Consider the following 20,004-nt stretch of genomic DNA (forward strand, 5'->3'; position numbering starts at 1 on the left):
TTCCTGAATTGTCTCCCTGTTTGACAGACAGGTGCAGTTACTTGCACTGGCAATTTTATGAGCATTGAAGAAAAACTATGTTCATAAATAAAATACATATTTCCAACACTCAAGAGGAAGGAAAGATGGAATTTTAAATGTCAGATATTGATTATGAACCAAATTCTGGCTGCTTTGCATAGAGGCACCTGTCCAAAAATCCACAGATATAGAGCAAGCAAAGCAAAGCCTGGGATGCATTCTGTGTGCATGCAACTGGATCCCAAGGCTGCACCATGACCAGCCTCTTACACCCCTCTGACCACCTTCTTCACACTGAGGGGTTCCAGCTCCCTCCCAGTTCCTGTGCCACCACTGGAACTCATTGCTGGTGATGTAACACCTGGCCTGGTGTGTGCACTGGAGCTGTCACCACAGCCATATGTTGGCTTTTTCTGCTCTGTATATTTGCATAGGAACACTCACAATCCATAGACAATCACATCCTAATGCTCTCCTGTTATTCAGTCTGAGTCTCTCTAATTCCTCTTCATAGCTTATTATATCACAGTGCCTTGGTACTTGTGTGAGATACCAGGGATCCAAATATTTATGTCAGAGAGGGGGGGAAACCCTGCCAGCATCTGTTTGCAGAAGTGAGATGGTGGAACTGAAGTGTCAGATAATCTCCCAAAAAGATGTCAGCATTTTCAGCTGCCTGACAGATCTGTCTGCCTCTGTCAGAGTAAACAAAAAGATGGCTCAGCCATTAGGACTGAGTTTAAGGCAAAACAAAGAACAAATTATCAGTTTTCTGATCAGGTTTCCTGCTCCAGTTTTCAGATGTCCATTTGTGATACTCCCTGTAAGTCCCTTTGGGAACAACAATTAATGCACTCTGTGGCTGACCAGCTCTGCTGAAGTATCAGAAATTTGGAACTGCAAAAATCTCCCACAGTAAACAAACCTTCAAACAGTAAAGACACCAGACACACCTCAAAATTACTCCGCATTTTCACTTCACTGGAAAGAAGATTGTCTCACTTAAGACAATTCCATGGAACTGGTCTCTGAATTCATTTGAATTTTGAGTAGGTCTCCTGGTTTAAGTGGAGTTAGATTTATGCTGAAGTAAGAGATTGAACTGAACCCAAATGTCTTTAATACAAAGCCTTGATCTTTACCAGGAAATGACAGAGCTTATCAGGTTGCCAATCTTACCTCTGTAATAATAAAGAAGTCATCACCAGGCTCTCCCTGCACAACAATTTTTTCTCCATCTTCAAACTGGACAGGTTCCAGTGCATCAGCCACTGTCAGCCGCTCCCATTTGTCCAGGGACTCTAAAATATTGAAGATCATAAAGCTATATTATAAAAACACTCCAACTTTGGCTGAAGATTCAGATCTAAACTGACAGCTCTGCCGTGCCTGGTTCTCTTATAAAAGAAACATTTCTTTCATCCAGGCACTTTGCACGAACCTCCAGTTGGGAAACATGAATGTATTTATTCATTGTGTCTTAGCCATCAGTAATCACCCAGATATCAATCTGAAAAGCTGGACAGGAAAAGTTGGCTCTGGTTCCTCGCTCCTGCAATCTGATCCGAGCTGCCCTGGCACTGCCACGGCCTGGAGCAGCTCAGGAGCTGCCTGGAGATAAGGGAGCACCCCAGATTCCCTCACCACATCCCACACCAGGTGTCAGGACAAGTCTTGCAGTGTTTTCATCAGAGCTGCTCTCAGTTCCTTGGGCAGGTGATGCAGAGTATCCATCTCAAGGATGGCTGAGACCACCAGAGCAAATGGCCAGACCCTGGTGGCACGAGCAGCAGGAGACCAGAGGTGTCCAGGCTTATGGATGTTTGAAATGTCACCTTGTCTTCATTTGCCAGCAGGATGGCCTGCAAAGTGTTTTCCTTTTCATTCCCTCTCTTAAAGGAGAAAAGTTATAAAACTTAAAAAAAAATTCTGTAATTAAAAATGATGGGTCTGGTCTAGGATTAACAGAGCAAAAGCAGCCTGTGATAGGGGTCCTCATGACCCACCTGCACCTGCCCCAAATCCCCACCATGGCAAGGGACAGCCTGCACAGGGACATCCAGGGCTGCTCAGGGTCCCAGTGCCCTCCCCTGCCTTGGCTAAGGGATGGATTCCACCTGTCCTGCCCTGAGGGAGGAGGTGCCACCCGTGTCTCTCTCCAACACACATCTGCATGAGAATTCAAGAGAGTGAATTGTACTTGAACTTTTGTACTTTGATCAGATTTGACTGAAAAATTACAGGTTTAAGAGTTATTAAAAGCAACAGATAATACAATGATTTAACCTTCACTGCCTCAAAAAGCTGGGCTGAAATTCATGTCCCAGAGCTCTGCGGATTCCTACTTACTATGAATTATTGAACTAATGTATGTCAAGATACAGTTTCTGACACCAGGATTAGATGTGTGCCATTCCATCAGACTCTGGTTTCCCAATTTTTTTCCAAAATATTGCTTAGAAGGATTATGTGAGGGTGAAAGGAAGTTCCTTGAAGTTAAAATGCCTTTTGGCTGAGCTCAAAAGAACACACTGAGCCTGGTGACAAAACCAGACCAAAGTGCTCAAAGCACCAAAGGTAAGTTTGGAGCTGACTGACACAGCTTCATGGTTTCATGTCAGTTTCTTGTTGCTGTTGGGAAATCAATTGTTTCTAACATTTTTCCCACCTAAAGCACTTTCCTGGTGTGTTTGTGACCTTTGCTGCAGAAGAACTAACGTCAAAGACCAAGACCATATTGTCAATGCACCATTCAAAAACTGCTCTGTTTGATTAAAAATAAGCATAAAACTCTTTCATACAGACTAGAGAAGACTTTTCCTTTTCTTTTTTTCTTTTTAAGGAGCTCAGTAATTAACAATGAAAAGAAAGAGCCTCTTGAAACTTCTTCTTCAGTTGGCTTTATGAAAAATTCAAAGCTAATTCTAGCTCTAGTCACGAAGTGTCTCTCTTTTGTCTAAGGGAACTGTACCACTACAAATACATTGGTTAATAAATCTTGCAAGCAGAGCATTATATAGAATATTCTACAAGTTTTAGTTTTAGAGTTGAAGTATCAGATAAATTAGACCACATGAAATGTTTCTGCAATGCCTAAATTGTACATATCAATTCACATCTTTATATTTAATTAAACTCCAGAAAAAAAATGTAAAGTATTGCTTCTTTCATAAGCAACTACTGATAATCTAAAAAAATCTTTAGATTAAAAAAAAAAAAAAAAGTGACTCTTGCAATTATACAGCTAATTACAGACACTGGACAGACCTTGGAAAAAAGAAACATAAGAAGCAGGTAGAGGTTTTTCCACCAGGAGATCACTGAGTTCTGACCACAGTAAGGGATAAAGTGAAGTTGGCTTTTCAGTGCCATTTTGAAATTTCTAAAATATCTTTCTGCTTTGCAGGTGTCATCTACTTTTTAGGCATGTTAAAGAGATCCTTCAACATTTCACCTAAATTTCCATGCTCCTGCAATGATGTGTTATTTTGTTCACTGCTTTTCTGTACTTAAAAAAAGTTCAAATCCTAAAGTCCTTCCTCTTTTTTTGAACCAAGATTCAAAAGCCACACTACAAATTAGGCTCTAATTACAATGCAAACCACAATGAAGGAATGTGTTTAAGGAAGCACATCTCTGAATAACCTTTCTACTCTGAAATTGTTTTGAGATGTCTCATTGTTGTAATTGCTCCTCATTAGTGCAGGTGCACAGATTCTTTTTTTCTTTAAATACTCATTGTAATTTGGTATAATTTGTGCTCTTAATTTAGGAGGATTTAAATTAAGCATAAAAGAAGGATTTGAAATGATGAAAACTTCATTAATAAGCGAGCAACGTACTTGGCCTCACTTTAAGCACACAAATATAATTGAAAATCTCATGGATAGCACCTCTCAGAAGTTCAAGTATACTCTCCCTGAGACACTCTCATATTTCAGGTACCTCAGCTTGAATGGTAGGTGAACATCATAAACAAAAAAAAAAAAAAAAACCCAGAAAAATTTTAAGCAGAAATATAAATACTTTAATTATATAGCAAATAATTCCTGAACTGTTTTTTTCCAAACAGCCCCAACAAAAACATGATGTTTCTCCTACAGAATCAACAACTCATTGTGCTGTCTAACACTGTCCTCCTTATTAGAGGCTTTTGTTCTCCTAATGGTGATTGATTGGTCAGGCATTATGGGTTTGTTGTTTTTCCTACTGAAGGCCATCAAGAACATGTCCAAATTTCGTGGCTATCACATTAATCAAAGGGAAACAAAATCCAAGGACAAGAAGCTAAACAGATGTTTTAAGAATGTGAGACAGGGGCTGTAAAATGCACAGAAGAAAAAAGATCAGTCCAGTTTGATTTGTAAGGTTGGTTTGTTTCATGCACACACTGTATTCTTGCAGGAAAAAGCTTCTCACCTGTTCCCTGGGAGGATGGAACTGGACTTTATGACAAATTCATATCTCTGCACTGCTTTCTGCTCTATCCACATGATCTTTACTCAGCAGCAGCTACTGAAAGTACCAGAGTGTGCTGCTCCACCTTTAGTGCTGCAAACACACGGGCAGTGCACAGGAAAGAACGAGAAAAACAAAAAGGGCCCTTTACACTTTCATTCCTTCAGAAACAACACAATGTGAGACCTTCTGTCTGAGCACTGCTCCTTTCATCGTGCCATCAAAGATCAAAATTCACCCTGCCAGCGTGAATACCAGAGAAACCAACAGCCAAGTTCCAAAGGGCAACTGACCCAAAATGGAGACCTTGCTCAGGAATTCTTCGTACATCTTCCGCTTCCTCAGAGTGCTGCCCTGTTATTACAGGAGAGAGAAAAAGGAGGCAGAACATTACACAAAAGTATTTTTGTGATTTCTTCCTACAGCTGCTCCTTTTTTTTCCCCCCCCTCCCTTTCCAAATCTTAGGCATAGCCAGTGTAAACAGCCTCAGGCAAACGTTTCCCCATAAAATGTCTGGGCAAGTTGTATTGCTGATAAGCAAAGACAGAAGGACTCAAATTCAATCCTGCTGTAATTTCACTGACTTCACTGGTGTTACTGGACACTGCAGATGAATTGCATCCATTTACAGGCATTCTTTTTAAAGCCTGAACTTCATCAATTAACTGTTTAGCTAATTCAATACATATCTTGTTGCCAATGAGGCTCTTTGCAGCTTCAAAATAGGATAAAACTTAAAATGTCCCCCTTGTAGATCCCATCCTTTTAGTTTAAAAACTCTTTAATACCAAATCTGTATTTATCTGTAAACCTGGTTAGTATTCTGTACAATGTTGTATCTATTGTTATGCTGAGCAATCCATTCATATTATCATTTTAACAAGATTTAAGCATTTGGGAGCAGACAATCCATCAATGTATGTGCAGCCACCAGCACAGACATTCCCATTCTACTGAGATTTTGTTGTGTGATAAATTTCTAAGACACCTTCTCCTTTCATGGTGTTTGATGAGCAAGACAGAAACCACAAGCAGCTGTTCCAGCACGCATTTTTGAACGTGATTCATGTAGGAATAATTATGACGAAATTTTAACAATACAAAAATAAAAATAATGAATACATCCTTAATTCTTTCTGCAGTGACATGAAAGTCTTGTAAAGAAATTCTTCCCAGGTACCAAAAAGGAACTCCAGGGCCTGCCTTGGTCCAGTGCAGTTGGTTCCACACTGGTGACACCCCAAATCACTCCTGCCAGGGCAGATTTCCTGGGGATGTCAAAGGCTGCCTGGTGCCTCCTACTCAAATCTACAAGGCACAACACAAGGATAATACATTGATCCTCTCAAGAAAAGGAAAACAAAGATGCCATTTATTCACAGACTGGGCAGAGAGGATGGAGGCAAATGTCAGTGTCTGCCATAGAAAAAGTCACTTCTCTATTCCTCCTCCTCCAAGTGACCACTTGTGGGTGCTGGGGATAGAGAAGGGGAAAGGAGAAGAAACATTTTTCCCTCCGGTGTGAAAGCAACCAGAAGTGTTTTGGGTATGAAAATGGGAATAGCTGATGTACCCAAGAATTAAATATCATCCCTCTTCCTACAAGTGCTGTGCAGGTGGGGCTGCAACAACCCCCAAAGCACCACAAATCCTTCCAGCAGCATCAACAGGCTTCGGCCCCAACTAGGAGCAGCCAGGTGCTCTCCTCTGGGGACATCTCCCATTTGTGCCCCTGTCCTGGGGTCACCCCTGCTCCCAAAGAGCCCCAGCAGCAGCAGGAGCTGCCACTGTTCCCAGGTAGCTGTGGATCAGCAGCAGCAGCAGCTCCCGAGGCTCCCCTGGCTGGTGCTGACAGTTCTGCTCAGCGATAGCATCGCTCACCCTGCTCTGACCCCTCTGTCTGACTAACTTGGTGCTCAACCTCGGGGGGCCCCGGCAGCATTTGAAGTGCCAGAAAGAAAAAAAGTAGAGAACTTCAAACACAGGAGGCTCTGCAAGCCACGCCAGCTTCTGACAGCTCGCTGGGAGACAAAGAATGGAAAACTGGACACTGCAGTTGTTGCTTTCCTCCCTGCAATCGAGTGGAAATGAGAGCAGCAAAATTGACAGCTGTGGAAAACCAGATTGGTGGTTTAGTTTGATGGGCTGGACACCCAGGGACAGATGTGGAAAATGCTTTGAAAATGACTTGTGGACACAGAGGAATTTTAAGAAGCAGTAATCAGTAGCCATAAGTGATGCCTGACCACGGCTTTGAGTATTTCGAGATGCAGACAAGACCCAGGAAGGTGGGAATTGCAGCCATCCCACCTGGCCCAGACAGAAAGAGCCCACCACTTCCTACAGGTGTGGGCGCCACTTCACACAGGTGTGCTATGTCTTGGCTAAACTAAGCCAGGGCAGAGTACAGAATCCACAGCGAAGACAAGTGCAAGAGCAAAACTGAAGTGGAAATAGTTAATTAAATGTGCTGTTACAATTTTTTGTATTGCCATATTATCTAGAACCCCTCTTAATGCATAGCTACACTGCCTTAAATATTCCCTGTCAGAATGATCCCACAGGGGTGAGGGAGAACCTGGGCCCAGGGAAGAACTGGGGCTTCAGGCTGCTGTTTGCCAGCACATGCACTGAAACCCAAGGTGACCCTGCTGGTGGCTCCTGACTCGTCCTGCAGGATGGCTCCCTCCATCCCTTCCTCCCTCTCTCCTCAAGGAGACAAACAGCAGCCCCTGGGGTGGCAGAGCTTCACCTCAGGCTGCCCAGGCAGGCACAGGAGCTTCCTCTGCTTTTTCAGAGCATCTGAGGCTGGATCCAGGTTGGCACAACCAAATCCCAAATTCAGTTCCAGGTAGGAGAAGCCTGGCTCACCCTTATGCACATTGTCTTGATTTGAGTGTGTGTTCCTGCTGCAGCTCTCACAAGCAGAGTGAGGGGAAGGATTCTGAGGGATCAGTACTGTAGTGCAAGCTAAAAACAAACCAGCAGTGGAATTCCAGCCAACCAACCATGTGTTCATTTCCACTGGTATTAACCATCTTTTCTTCCATGAAACAGAGACAGAACATAGAATCACAGGACCATAGAATGGCTTGGGTTGGAAGGGACCTTTAAGATCATCTTTAGTTCCTTCCAACCTACTTTGGCCAGCCTGATATTCCTCTCTCATCCCTTCCCAGGCACAGTGTCACCTCTGACTTCTGATGTCCTTTTTACACTTCTTTTCTTTAGTTGCTTTACCCAAATTGCTGGGCCCAGGGCTATGAAGAGCATCATAATCTCCTCTCCTACCCTTCAGGTGCCCTCTGCAGAAGTGCCAACCTGTGCACTCCCTGGCACACGTGCTGGGTTTGTCCTCATGCAATATTTTCATGGAGCTCCCAGAAGGAGCAGCAATTACAACATTTACAGACTATGAGATGCTGAAAGTTCACCAGAGCAGGAAAATAACAAAAAGGGACCTGGAGATGTTAGAAATGGGGCTAGAAAATAATACAATCAGCATCCATTTGGAAAACATAACTAATTTTAAAGAAATCCAAAGCAGAGATGTTTGAAACACAGAAGACCTGCAAGTTGTAAAGCTGAAAGAGATTCACAGGCAGGAGGTGAGACCTGCATCAGACTGCAACAAGAACACAGCCAAGGCTATTTTGGTCTGCACAGGCAAAGATATCATCCAGGAATGAAGTTTAGAGGCTCCATCTCCGTGGCTCAGATGTGACGGCGCCTGGTGTGCTACATTCTGTCTCGGTACCTCTCCTCCAGAAATGTGCTCCCAAATCCAACAGAGCTTGAAGAAATGCTGAAACACTCAGGGAGAGCTGATAAGGAAGGAGCAAAACAAATCCAGCCTGTATTTGTTGGCTCAGCACTGGGATCATAGGTATGTCATCCTCATAGCTAGCATGCAGTGTGGCAGGGGTTTGAAGTAGACAGTGATAATTATCTACAGATATATAACAGAAAGAGAGGGCAATTCAGTACAGCATAACTTGACATAACTCAAAGTAATGGGAGAAAATCAAGAAAATCTAATTTAAGATCAATATCAAAAAAGTTTTCCAATGAAGGGATTATTCTCTCACAGAAAAGTTTCCCAAGGGAAGCAGTAGATATCTTACAGCTTAAGCCAGATAAAAACAATAGTAAATGTACATGAATAATTCTGCACTGGCAAGGTTCTTGATGGCATGTTTTAAAAAGTCTTTATTAATTCTGATTTTTTCTATCCTATTAATATCTTATTTCAATAGCTCCTGCTTCTCCCTCTCCCTCTCCTTCTTTGTTCACTTTCTCCCTGGCTCTGAGCTGTCAGGCACAAGCTCATCTCCTCAAAGGCAGTGGCTCCCATTAACTACAAAGCCTTGTTAATATTCTAAGCTGCAGTGCTCCTCCCTGAGACAGTCCCAAGGAGAAACAAGATCACTCTCATTCGTCAAATCCACACAAAAAAGGCCTCAAAGCCATTTTTAGGACCATTTAATGTTGCAAGGCCTAGGCTTAGCTTAAGCAATACACAGGCTGGGGAAAATGAATGCCCCAGAGACTGTAACAGGTCCTTGAGTTCCTATTCAGCATCTGTTTCATCTCATTTCCAACTGCTCTTTCCCTGTTTTCTTCCATTTTTTTCTTCTCATTCCTCCAGTCCAATCTTTCTTTGTCCCTCCAGCACTCTTTGTGTCTTGTTTCCAATCCATTTTTTTCAGGTGGAGCTGATTGAGTCCTTCCTGGAAATCCCCACCTTCAGTAAGAAGCCAAACAAATGTCTACTGAGAGGCAAAGCATGACTCAAGTTTCAAAGAAAGAGTTATCCTGGCAGGAGGTGCCAGAATGGACTTCAGGACTGCACAGTCCCATCTAATCCCTGATTAAGCTGTTCCTGAATGATGCTCTGGGTGTACATTCCTGCTGGAGCATGAAAGGAAGAGCCCCTGTTCATCCTGGCCATGGGCACCAAGCAGCCCACACAGTCCTGGTGCTCTGTGCCACAGATGTCAGGTGGATTGAAGCCCTTGGAGTTGCTTTCTGCTTTGGCCACCACACAACCTACATTTTATGGCAACCCAAAATCCTCCTGACTTTATTTTATCTCAGCTGAAAAAAACCCTGCTTGTTAAAGCATTTGTTCTCGGGTTCAGAGCTGTAAAAAGACAGTAGAAGAAACCTAAAATAGCCTAAATAAAATGAAGTATAACATCAGGAACTGACTATCCTTGATTTGTCACAACTTACAAACCAATGTTATAACTCACTTTCTGGGAGCAGTTTGCCAAATAGGCCAAATGCATTGAATCCCACACAGCTCCACTCTCAGAGCCAGGTATCTTGGAGCATGGAGACTAGAGGGCAGTTAAATTATCCTGGATCAAGTCCCCCTAAAGGAGAAATTGCAAGAAATTAATACTTCAAATTTTCTCAGTCTGGGAACTGAATTGTCTAGGGGATCAATCTGATGTTGGGATAGAGACATTTGCTTCTCTGGTATTTGTGGTATTTGCTATATTTAGAATACAAATATTGTACTACCCTGGGATGTTCCCCATTCCGTGATGCTCTCGAATCCAAATTGCAAAGAAGAGGGCAGCAACTGAATTCCATGAGAAGCCTATGGCAGAAAAAAAATCCTTTGCTGTCTCCCAGCAGAATGTAAGTAAATAAATGTTGAATATATACACAAGTGTGTGTGTCTGTGCCTGTGTGCACACACACAGAGAACATATACATAAAAGAATTTGCAACAGAGTGAAAAGTATGTAACCCAGCAGAGATGACTCTTTAAAATAAATGGAACACACAGATGGACAGATAATTTGTGAGTGTACCACAGAGGGAACATGTTGAAGTGGTTTTTTGTACCCCACCTAATACAATGAATTTCATGGTGTAATTCTTTGTCAAGGACTGCAGTTTCACTGCACATTCTGACAAAAAGACCCATCCCAACATTTACAATCATCACAGCTGCTAAAACAAACTTGAATGTGACCTTCAAGCCATCAGGGTACCTAAGCTGAGACAATGAAATATAAAGAAATATATCTGTTTCAACAAACTTCCTTTGGGACAGGCTAAATAATAAATGGATGACAAGTGTAACAAAAAGCCAGCAGGAACTTTCTGCATCAGGCTTTGTCCATCCATAAAAAGGAAACCCCAAACTGCAAACCTCCTGAGATACATTTTATTCATATCATAAAGCAGTCAGGATCAATGAGACACGTAAGTGGGGAAAATGGCACTAAGCAGAAATAAAAGCAAGAAATTATTGAATGCAAAGCAAAGGACCAAAATAGAGCCTGCAAGGAGAAATGAGGTGGAGAGTCAAGTGTCTCATGACAGGATAAAATCTTTTTGGCAAGTGTGGATCTGAAGGCATGATTTGCAAATAAATATTTACAACTTGAATAAAATTTCAACACTTGACTGAGAAAACACGGGGCTGGTCTTGGCAGGGAAGGAATGCAGACAAGAGAAATAACTATCTGGGGTTATGGAGGGGCTTTATCTGACTATAGCAAAAATCTTTGGCAGAAAAAGGTCATTTATTCCTTGGACAAAAGGATTTGCAACCGGAAAACAAGAAAAGAGAAACCCACTTGCTCCCAAGTTTTGAAACCATCTTAAATGCTACACTTCAAAAGGTACCCTAAGCATTACTACTCCTTATTTAAAGGCAGAAGTATTTATACATTCAAAATACCCAGTTAGAGGCTAAATGGCAGGAAAGCACATTTCTGGGAGTTGAGAGGCAGCCACTACTACCCTTGAACTGAGCACAGCAAAAGCAGCCCCATAGTGGTGGAGTCAGCTCCAAGTATGAAATGCAGCCACTGAAACATGATGTAATTAATTCTTAGGCTTGAGGAAAGGTGCAGAGAGCCACTGTAACCTGCCCTCACACGACTGCACAAAGACAGGTGTCTCATTTCACCTACAGCAACAAAGTTATCCACCCTGCACCTACAAATAAATGGGAAGGTGACAGGATTCATTCAGTGTGGATGGATAAATTGCATTCACCGTGGACTGCATTTAAAATTGGACATTTTCTACACCTGCAGCAAATAATTTACCAAGAAATATTTCCTGTCTCAGTACTAATAATGCTGTCTGGGTATCTAACACAGTGCAACAGACCAATTTTTAGTGGCCTCAACTGTGGGAAAAAACCACAAGAAGCAAGAGAGGGAGGGAAATATATCCATTATATCCATGTTAATCAAAAGGTCTCATTGACTGCAGAAACTGAGCTGGCTAGGTAAGGTACAGCAGCCACTGGCCCACAGAACATGTAAATTAATTGGAAAAGCACTTAGCACTACTAGAATCAAACAGAAGTACAACCATAATATTCAGCCTGCATGTATGACCCAAACTAGCATTAAAAACACAGTCTTTTCCACTTGGGACTTTAAATCCTCTTAGCAAAGTCCTGTCTCTGCATCAAATATTCATCTTCTGAAGTGTGCTATCAGGTGATAATGGGAACAGGACCAAACTTGACAGCTCACAGGGCTGGCTGATTTTAGGTACCTCTAGTTCCATCAACACCAACACTGAAATCACCTCCAGGCTGCACAGCCTGTGAACCTGTCCCTTCAATTCCTTACCACAAGCTCACAGGCAGCAGCAGAAAGTTCTGCTTAAAGAGCCAAGGAATACGTGCCTTGTCCTGACATTTATTTCTCTCCTACATTCCTTCACTTTTGAATTTTGGATTCTTCCTTGTAACTTGCAGGTTCATCACACCAGTTATCCCAGACACCCCTCCACTGCATCCTTGTAGGACATGGGACAAATAAGCTGGGTGTGCCTCTTACATCTCTTTAGAAATTCTCCTGCTCTGAGTTTTAGAAGTACCTCTGCCTTCTTGCCTGCACTGGGAACCTTTCAAAACTATTCATCCTGCTTACCCACAAGAGAGAAGACAAAACACTTTTCATAATTATTCCTCAATTTGTCTTGGGGCCATCAGGCCGAATATTTTGGGGTAGATTAAATTTCCATCAGCTGTACTCTCCTAAATGCCAGTGTTTGTTTATGTGACACTGAACTCAGCCCATGAAATAGGGAGTGAAAACCAGCAGTGCTCATGCAGACACCCAACAGCCATCACACAGGGTAAACAAAGATCACTTTTACTCTGCTGCTTAAGAATTAATCATTTAAGGGTAACATCTACTCAGTTCCTTTGCTGGCTTTACTGTTTTCTGTAACACCCACTGGAAATACAGATGATCTCAAAATCGTTAGTCTGAGAGCACAGTGTCATTTCCTTCAGATCAGAATGGAACAATGCAGCTTTGAGAGGCAAGTCCTATTGAGAAATAAGCTTTACACAGAGTAATGTCTGTTAATTATCAAAAAGAAAGGAATATTTTACGGAGAAGGAAGATATTCACATGGACATTGGAAACAAACTCATAAAAAAGTTATGACTTTGCTGAAGTTAATTATCTGTCAAAGTTTCCATTATAAACTCACCACTGAAGAACCAACAGCAAATCCATAAGCTAGCACACGCCCCAGGTGCCACAAAGGTCTGCAGAGCTTTGCTGCAGGGATGAGGGAGTTTGAAAGGAGCAGAGCAATGAATCATTAGCAGCTAAAACCCCGTGGTATGTGTGGCTGGGTGCTGGCTAACAAAGATGGAGGGCACAGTCCAAGCAAGACTTTTTATTATTTTAGTGGAGCTGGGTTTACTTTCTATCACCTGCCTTGAGGAATGTAATACAAGATCAGACAAAGACTTCACAGGCAAGGGGTGCTGCTGAGAGATATTTCCAGGCTCACGATAAGGAGAGGATTTGCATAGCTTTGGTGGGTAACAGAGGCCTCCTGAGGTTTTCATTCACAGAACAGTTATGCATAATGTTTCTCAATTGCATTTCTGACTCAGCTCCTTTCTAGTGAATCCTGTCCCCTTTTCTTTCAGCTCACTTCATTCAGCTACTCGGTGATTTTGCCACGTCCGCTCTCTTTCACGCGGAAGCACCAGAGCACTCTGAACACAGAGCTGCAAAAGAAAGTACAAAATACCCACTCCACAAGGAAGCCCCTCCCATGAGCTCACCATCAAGATGCGTCTGTAGCTGTCTCTGTCGATGCCCCAGAGCTTCAGGTCTGTCTTGGCCTTGACGGTGGCAGCCCGGGGCGTTCCGTAGATCAGCGCCAGCTCCCCGAAGCTGCCTCCTTCCCCAATGCTGGTCACCCACTCCCCGTTGACATAAACCTACCACAGCACAGGACAAAAGAATCAAAAGCAGTTTGGGCACTTAGATGGAGTTCTCCTCCTAACTGCCTAAAAGGCTGGTAGCAATTTCCTTTCTAATTGTCAATGTTGGGGACGCAGAAGGAAAACAAGAGCGTGACGCTTCCGACAGTTGGTCCCCAAAGAGGGGAACAACCTGCTCTGTGGACAGAATTTCAAGTTGTCTTGCTTCAGCACAATGACTTTATTTACTCTCTGGGTTTTCAGCTCCCATGGTTAGCTGGCATCATGTTTTCCCCCTTGTGTTCAAGGCTCAGGCAGTCAGCAAGCAGAACTGTCACAACTCTGGCTTTTTATTAACACTGTCAGACTTGAAAGGAAGGAGGTTTCTTGATATGTGTAATGAGGATTACTGAAATGTGCCATGGCCATGAAATGAAAGACAGTCAAAACACGGAAATATCTTTTGAAAATGAACTTTTTTTTCTTTTCTTCCCTAAGCCTAGTGCCTCCAAAACCCATTTAAATGTAACTATATAGATCTCCCTTGGTGAAGACGACTAAGGGCTTTGGACTTGAGAAGCTCTAAGCAGAATGACCCTTTAACATCAGCTCTAGAGAACTCAGGAAGCAGAATTTGACCCACATCCTATTTAAGTACTATATCCTCTTGGAACATGCTATGAATTGATAAAACTGTTGCCATACTTTTCCTGGATGATGTTTAATTTGAGAAGAATTCCTGCACCTGAGTGCTGTGTGACATCTTCCCTGGAGGAAGGGGACTCATGCAGGTGTTTTCTGCTGGGCAGCTTTTTCCCCACTATTTATTCATGAACAATGCTGCTCATGAGCCAAAAGAGTGCATGCAAAGGCTGCTGTGGACTGTGCATTCTGCAGCGAGCTATAAACTACACAATAAACCCTTTCAATTCTGTCACCGTGCCTGTGAGTTTGGAGGGGAGGGTAGGAAAGACTGGGTGCATTTACTCAGGGCAGGATATACTCCAACCTGTTTCAGGCCAGTAACAGCAGAACTCAACCAGTATTAATTTCATTTCCTTGGAAGTTCTGTGAAGAAAAATAACGTGGGAAAAAAAGGCCAGTATTCTGATCTTAAGCAGAAAAGTTTTGCAGAGGCAAAGACCATAACCTGACACCAATTAGTGAGTAATAAACTAGCAGTTTTTAAAAAAATGCATGAATTAGAGCTGTGCTCAAGCTGGGCATGAGAAAAGATGGTGACCAAAATAAATGAACTGGGGTCAAAACTCAACAACCTGTCGGTATTAATTTTAATTCCATCTTCGTTTTATGATGAAAAGGCATAATACAAAATACAGCTGGAATCAATCCCAATTTATCTTCACAATATTCAATTAAGATTTGCTCCAGCTCCTACTGAGGCCAGTGAAATGCTGTTTCAGTGGGAGATGGATGAGGCCACGAAGCAGTTCAGCTGATCAAGGGACCTCTTGGGTGTCAGCTGAAAAGGAGCAGCTGAACTCCAGGCAATGTGGTGGCTCCTGGTGCTCCTGGAACATCTGAGGATCAAGGGGCTTAAAAATAAAGGGTAAAAATAATCCCAGGCAGGCAGGTGGTTGCAGACTGCCAAGAAAAAGCTGAAGCCACAAAAGCTAAAGCTTCATTTCATCACCATGACAGGATGAATGTCACCCAGGAGAATATCACACAAGAGAACAGCAACAGCCTTCCCTTTCAAACGTTCACACTCACCGCAGAAAGAAAATCTCACAGAACATCGAATCTACTTTTGATTCTCCTCAGGATGAAAAAATGAAAGCAAAAAAAGAAGTTTTAAAAAAGCCAGGCAAACCCAAGCAGTTTCCTGGTGAAACAAGCGGGTAATTCTGTGGTTTCTTTTTTTTTTTTTTTTTTTTTTTTTTTTTTTTGTGAGACAAGCAGGAGAAATGGATGAATAAAATGAGGATTCTGAAAGGCTTGTACCATGGTGAGAATGTATGAACATTTCTAAACTCTACTGGTTCATTGCAACTTTGCCCAGATGCATATTTGGCTGCAGGGACACCCTCCCTCTGTGGGAATTTCACTGGATGGGGTCACTGGGTTTGCTACACTCCAGCAATCCATGTGTTCTCAGCAAAAAGTCTCAGGGATGGTGGGGAAATCTAAATTCCAATGGGTTTTGGATCACATCCTGGGTGTCAACTGACATGGTACCCTTGACTCTTTTTCAGCACACCAAAAATACATGTGTATGTGTAGAGAACATGCTCTTCTGTTGAATAACACAGATTTCGTTACTGCAGAAGGGTCTGAATTATAAGCAGGAATATAAACTTATTCCAACACATATTTTTTAAGCAGCATGGTGACATTTCTTGTTAAAGCAGTGTGCAGGATGTGACTGCAGCCCAGAGAGGGGAATTATGCTGGTAGAACTCAAGACAGAGGGGTGAAGGATGGACATTAAATGTTGCATGAAATGTTGTTGTTATTTAGAGAGGCTGCTACTGAACTGCTCTAAGACTCCTTTAATTTTGCTGTCCTGCTTGACAAGACTGTACAAAACATGTTTGACATCTCGCCTCAAACAGTTTATGCACATGGTCATTCCTCCACCCTGAGGGTGTCAGGTTCAAAGTGCTCTGAGGTGAAACCCATCACTGATCCGACAGTCACTGGGCCCAGCCCTCACCCCCCAATAAAATGTCATTTCAAATATCAGTCTCTGAGAAAGAAAACAGTTTGAGAATAAGTTGTTTTCTAGAAGCAAAACCATTGGACTTCATTCTCTGCAAAGGCCTCAGTCAACACTCAACTTCTGTGTTTGTGATGAAGTTAAAGTGCACTGATGGCACACTACAAAGCCACCCTGCCCTTTAACAGAGTTCAGCTGCACTATAAATCCCTTTAAAATAGATTTTTTAAAAAGAAGTGGAAAGGAAAGAAGCTCTGTTTGTAAGGTGTGGGAAGCAGAGCTATTTTAGGCTCAGAACAGCTTATGAAAGTCGATTTTATATGGCAGCAGCTCAGATGATCTCTCTATTTATCCTAAAAAATGCTGGGCTGAGGTTTTGGCTGAGCCAGTTTTAGGCATTTGTGAACTCTCACCAAAGTGGTGAGTGCATAAATGAATTATTCCTAATTGTCACTTGACCTGCCAGTCACAGATCCATAACAGCTGGAACCTTCTTTCATGCAGCTGAAAAGTGGAAGTGCAGATGCCCAAATATGACCAAGCCATCAGAGACCATCTGCTTTTCACAGAGCAAAAGTACTTTATTTCTATAATATATTTCTATTTTGTTTCTATTGGTTTCCACCATCTAATAAGAACACTGCAGTTTCTGGGGGCTTGAGAATCACACAATTTGGTTCATTTAATTATATTTTTAGGAGGCAAACGGGCTGTGATATCCATGGGCACTAATTGTGGGAGAAGTTGCAGAATCATACAACATCCAGTGCCACAGGAGTGAATCTGGGCCTCCTCACCTTCATGTTCTTTCTCTGGAGATGCAGAAAGGAACCTTGCCAGGAGCATTTTACCTTGAAGGCAGGATAGGAACATCTATCTCTGAGCTTCATTGGAGTGAATTTATCTTTCCTTTAATTTTTTATTGCTGATTTCAAGTAAATTTCTAGCATTTTAATTTTTTTTTTTTTTTTTTTTTTGTGCTGCCACTTTGTGATCTGTGTGGACAATCTAATTTGTTCCAGGCATGGTAAGTCTTGTCTTAAATCCTCTCCCTTGTATCTGTTTGTAATAATTTGTGCTTTGTGTCTTGTCAAGCCTTACTATTTGTCCTCTAAAAATGAAGATGGGTTTTATTTATTCTTGGAAAAATGAACAAGCCTTAGACATGAGGGGTATTTTTATGTGAGTAGTTTTCTCAAAGACAGTGTTTTATTTCTAAGTTTGAATTTTAACATCTGAACTTGGAGACTGCCTTAAGAATCCTTAAAAGTTCAAGTTGAAAAACTCCAAACTTTAAAATGTTCTGCTTCAAATTTCAAAAGGCAACCTTCCAATATTAGAAAAATCATTGATCATGAAATAATTTAAACTAGAGGCAATCTATGGAATCTAACCATTAAATATAACTCATTTTAAAATTCAAAGTATTCTCACATAAAACACTGTGTAATTTTCATCTTTGTACACACAAATTAGACAGTTTGTGTATACAAATAGGGGCTCCAGGGAGATTTGACCTACAATCAAGAAACAATTTAATCTGTTGTCCACAATATTCATGTATAGCTTCGCATAGAGATTTATACAGTAAATGCAGAAATAAAGAACAAAACACTGAAAAGTTTTTTCATTTTGATTTTCACCATACTACAGCTTGGCTGCTGTTGTCTTACAAGAAGAAAACCTGAGAATGCCTGTAGAGAAAGTTGCTGTGACATTAAATAGAATAGGAAGTCACTGGGTCTAAAAAAAATATACATCTGTTTGAAAAGGGTGCTTTTTAAAGTAAAAAAATGTGAGGTTGTGAGATTAAAATAACAAACAGGAAGTCACTTTATACTTAGAAATATGGATTAGAGATTTTTGCAAGTCATATTTTAGCAGGTACTTTCAACATCTTTACTGGAAACTATAATTTAAGTTCTGCCAGCTCCTTCTTGGCACATGTTCCCACTTGTCTGAGCAGGAAAGCTTCCAGTAGACAAGTGACCTCTAAGACTTCAAAGTTTGTGCCTCCATCTACCTCGTGTGCCCTGTACCCATCTGCAGGGACAGCCAGGAGATAAAATTCTCCTCAACCCTGATGTGCTAAGGAGGAAAACTGTGAAAATGCAATAATGCCAGCTTTGGTGAAAGCGTACCTGGTTTGTAGGATACAGCAGAAGAGAGGAAAACCCCGTGTTTTCCAAGCCTACCTCTTCCTCATTCTAAAATCTTTCTTTTATCTGTGAAAATCTGTGCCCTTCCCTTGGCCCACAGAAGAAAATGTACAGATATTTTGTTCTGTGCCAACAGGGCTTGTTTATACTCTAAGAAAATGAAAGAGTTGAGAATGAAGTGCTATTCTATTAAAAAAATATTTTATGGTGCTTCTAATTTGACTCAGATTATTTTGTAAGGGAAAATTTTAGAAAGTTCTTACTTAGTCTGTGGGGTGCCTGTGCCAAGACTTGAACAAAAATTACTTTTACATGCTGCAGCATTTTAAACTCAAAACACCACACATTGATTTTGTTATTCTCACTTTGTTGGTGGTTTCTGTTTGGTTTTGGTTGCTTGGTTGATAGATTTTATTGGGTTCTTTTTTCCGTTTTGTCATGACTTTCTTCCACGGGTAGGGATTTTGTGATGACACTTGTGACCTCCTTTATGTCTCTGTGTGGAAAACCACGGTGCCTATCAGTCACAACGAGTCCAGAGCAAATTGCTCCTGGAATCCACCCCTCCTGGTATTCCTGCCACTCCCAAGCAGATCAGGGAATGGCAGCAGAGACCCTGGCCAGGGGTTAAAGCCTCTGTGCACGTGCCAACACCAGCTGAACCAGGCAGAAAATGGCTCGAGGCTCTAAGTCTCAGGGTCAATTGTCTCCACTCCAAGTCACTTTTCTTTCTTGGAGAAGCATGGAAGCACGCCAAAAAAGTATCTGGCAAGGCTTAAATGAACAGCAGCTCTCTTCCTAGTGGCCTGGGGTTTCCTCAGACAGCAAGGATTTCAGCAGTTCTGCCCAGAAAGTGGCAGAACTCTTCTGGGAAGCACCACGAAGAGGGTGATGGTGCCTGCCCAGGGGCTCTGGGAGCTGCTGCCCTCCACAGGAGCAGCTCACCCTGCCCTGGTGCCCTGGACAGACTTTGCTCTCAGGGGGAAGCTGGCATCACCTCCCTGGAGCTTCCCAGTTAATGCAGGGAACTCCCAGCCTGTGGCTCCTGCATGAGCAAACGCCCCCTGCCTTGCCCAGCACCTTGCCCTGGAATTCAGGGGGTGCTTTGGCTCAAGTTTTAGGAGAAGCTTAGGAAGGAGAAAGAACCAAGCTGAGCAGGTGGGGAGCAGTGGAAAGGTGCATCAGGAGGCACCTTGGGGAGTGCTGAGGTGGGGCAGTGCGAGAGCTGGTCCCAGAAGAGTTTGGCCAGACACAGAAGCTAAGCTGGTCTCTGGACAAGCACAGTCCAAATTACATTTTTAAGTCTTTTAAGGAAGTATTTGTCCCACAGGTGATGTCTGTACCTGTCTCTGGTAAGTGTCAGGGTGACATTGGGGTGGATATGTCCATTTTAATCTGTCCCAGCAGCTACAGGCTGATTTCAGGGGAGTAGGGAATGATAATGCTCATGAAATCCAAGTTACAATCC

The 20,004-nt window shown here is 42.3% G+C and overlaps 1 protein-coding gene across 1 annotated transcript in view; it reads right to left on the bottom strand.

Annotated features, from left to right (window-relative positions):
* Positions 1 to 20,004, bottom strand: part of PRKAR1B (protein kinase cAMP-dependent type I regulatory subunit beta) — a 92,360-nt gene that overhangs the window by 18,249 nt on the left and 54,107 nt on the right. Inside the window, exons 7-9 of the mRNA XM_059862210.1 lie at positions 13,557 to 13,715; positions 4,773 to 4,833; positions 1,201 to 1,322 (exon numbers count right to left, since the gene is read on the bottom strand). Coding sequence (XP_059718193.1) covers positions 1,201 to 1,322; positions 4,773 to 4,833; positions 13,557 to 13,715 — 342 coding nt within the window. The remainder of the gene's footprint in view (positions 1 to 1,200; positions 1,323 to 4,772; positions 4,834 to 13,556; positions 13,716 to 20,004) is intronic.

The sequence above is a fragment of the Haemorhous mexicanus genome, chromosome 17 (assembly GCF_027477595.1).
Source record: "Haemorhous mexicanus isolate bHaeMex1 chromosome 17, bHaeMex1.pri, whole genome shotgun sequence".
Classification (NCBI taxonomy): domain Eukaryota; kingdom Metazoa; phylum Chordata; class Aves; order Passeriformes; family Fringillidae; genus Haemorhous; species Haemorhous mexicanus.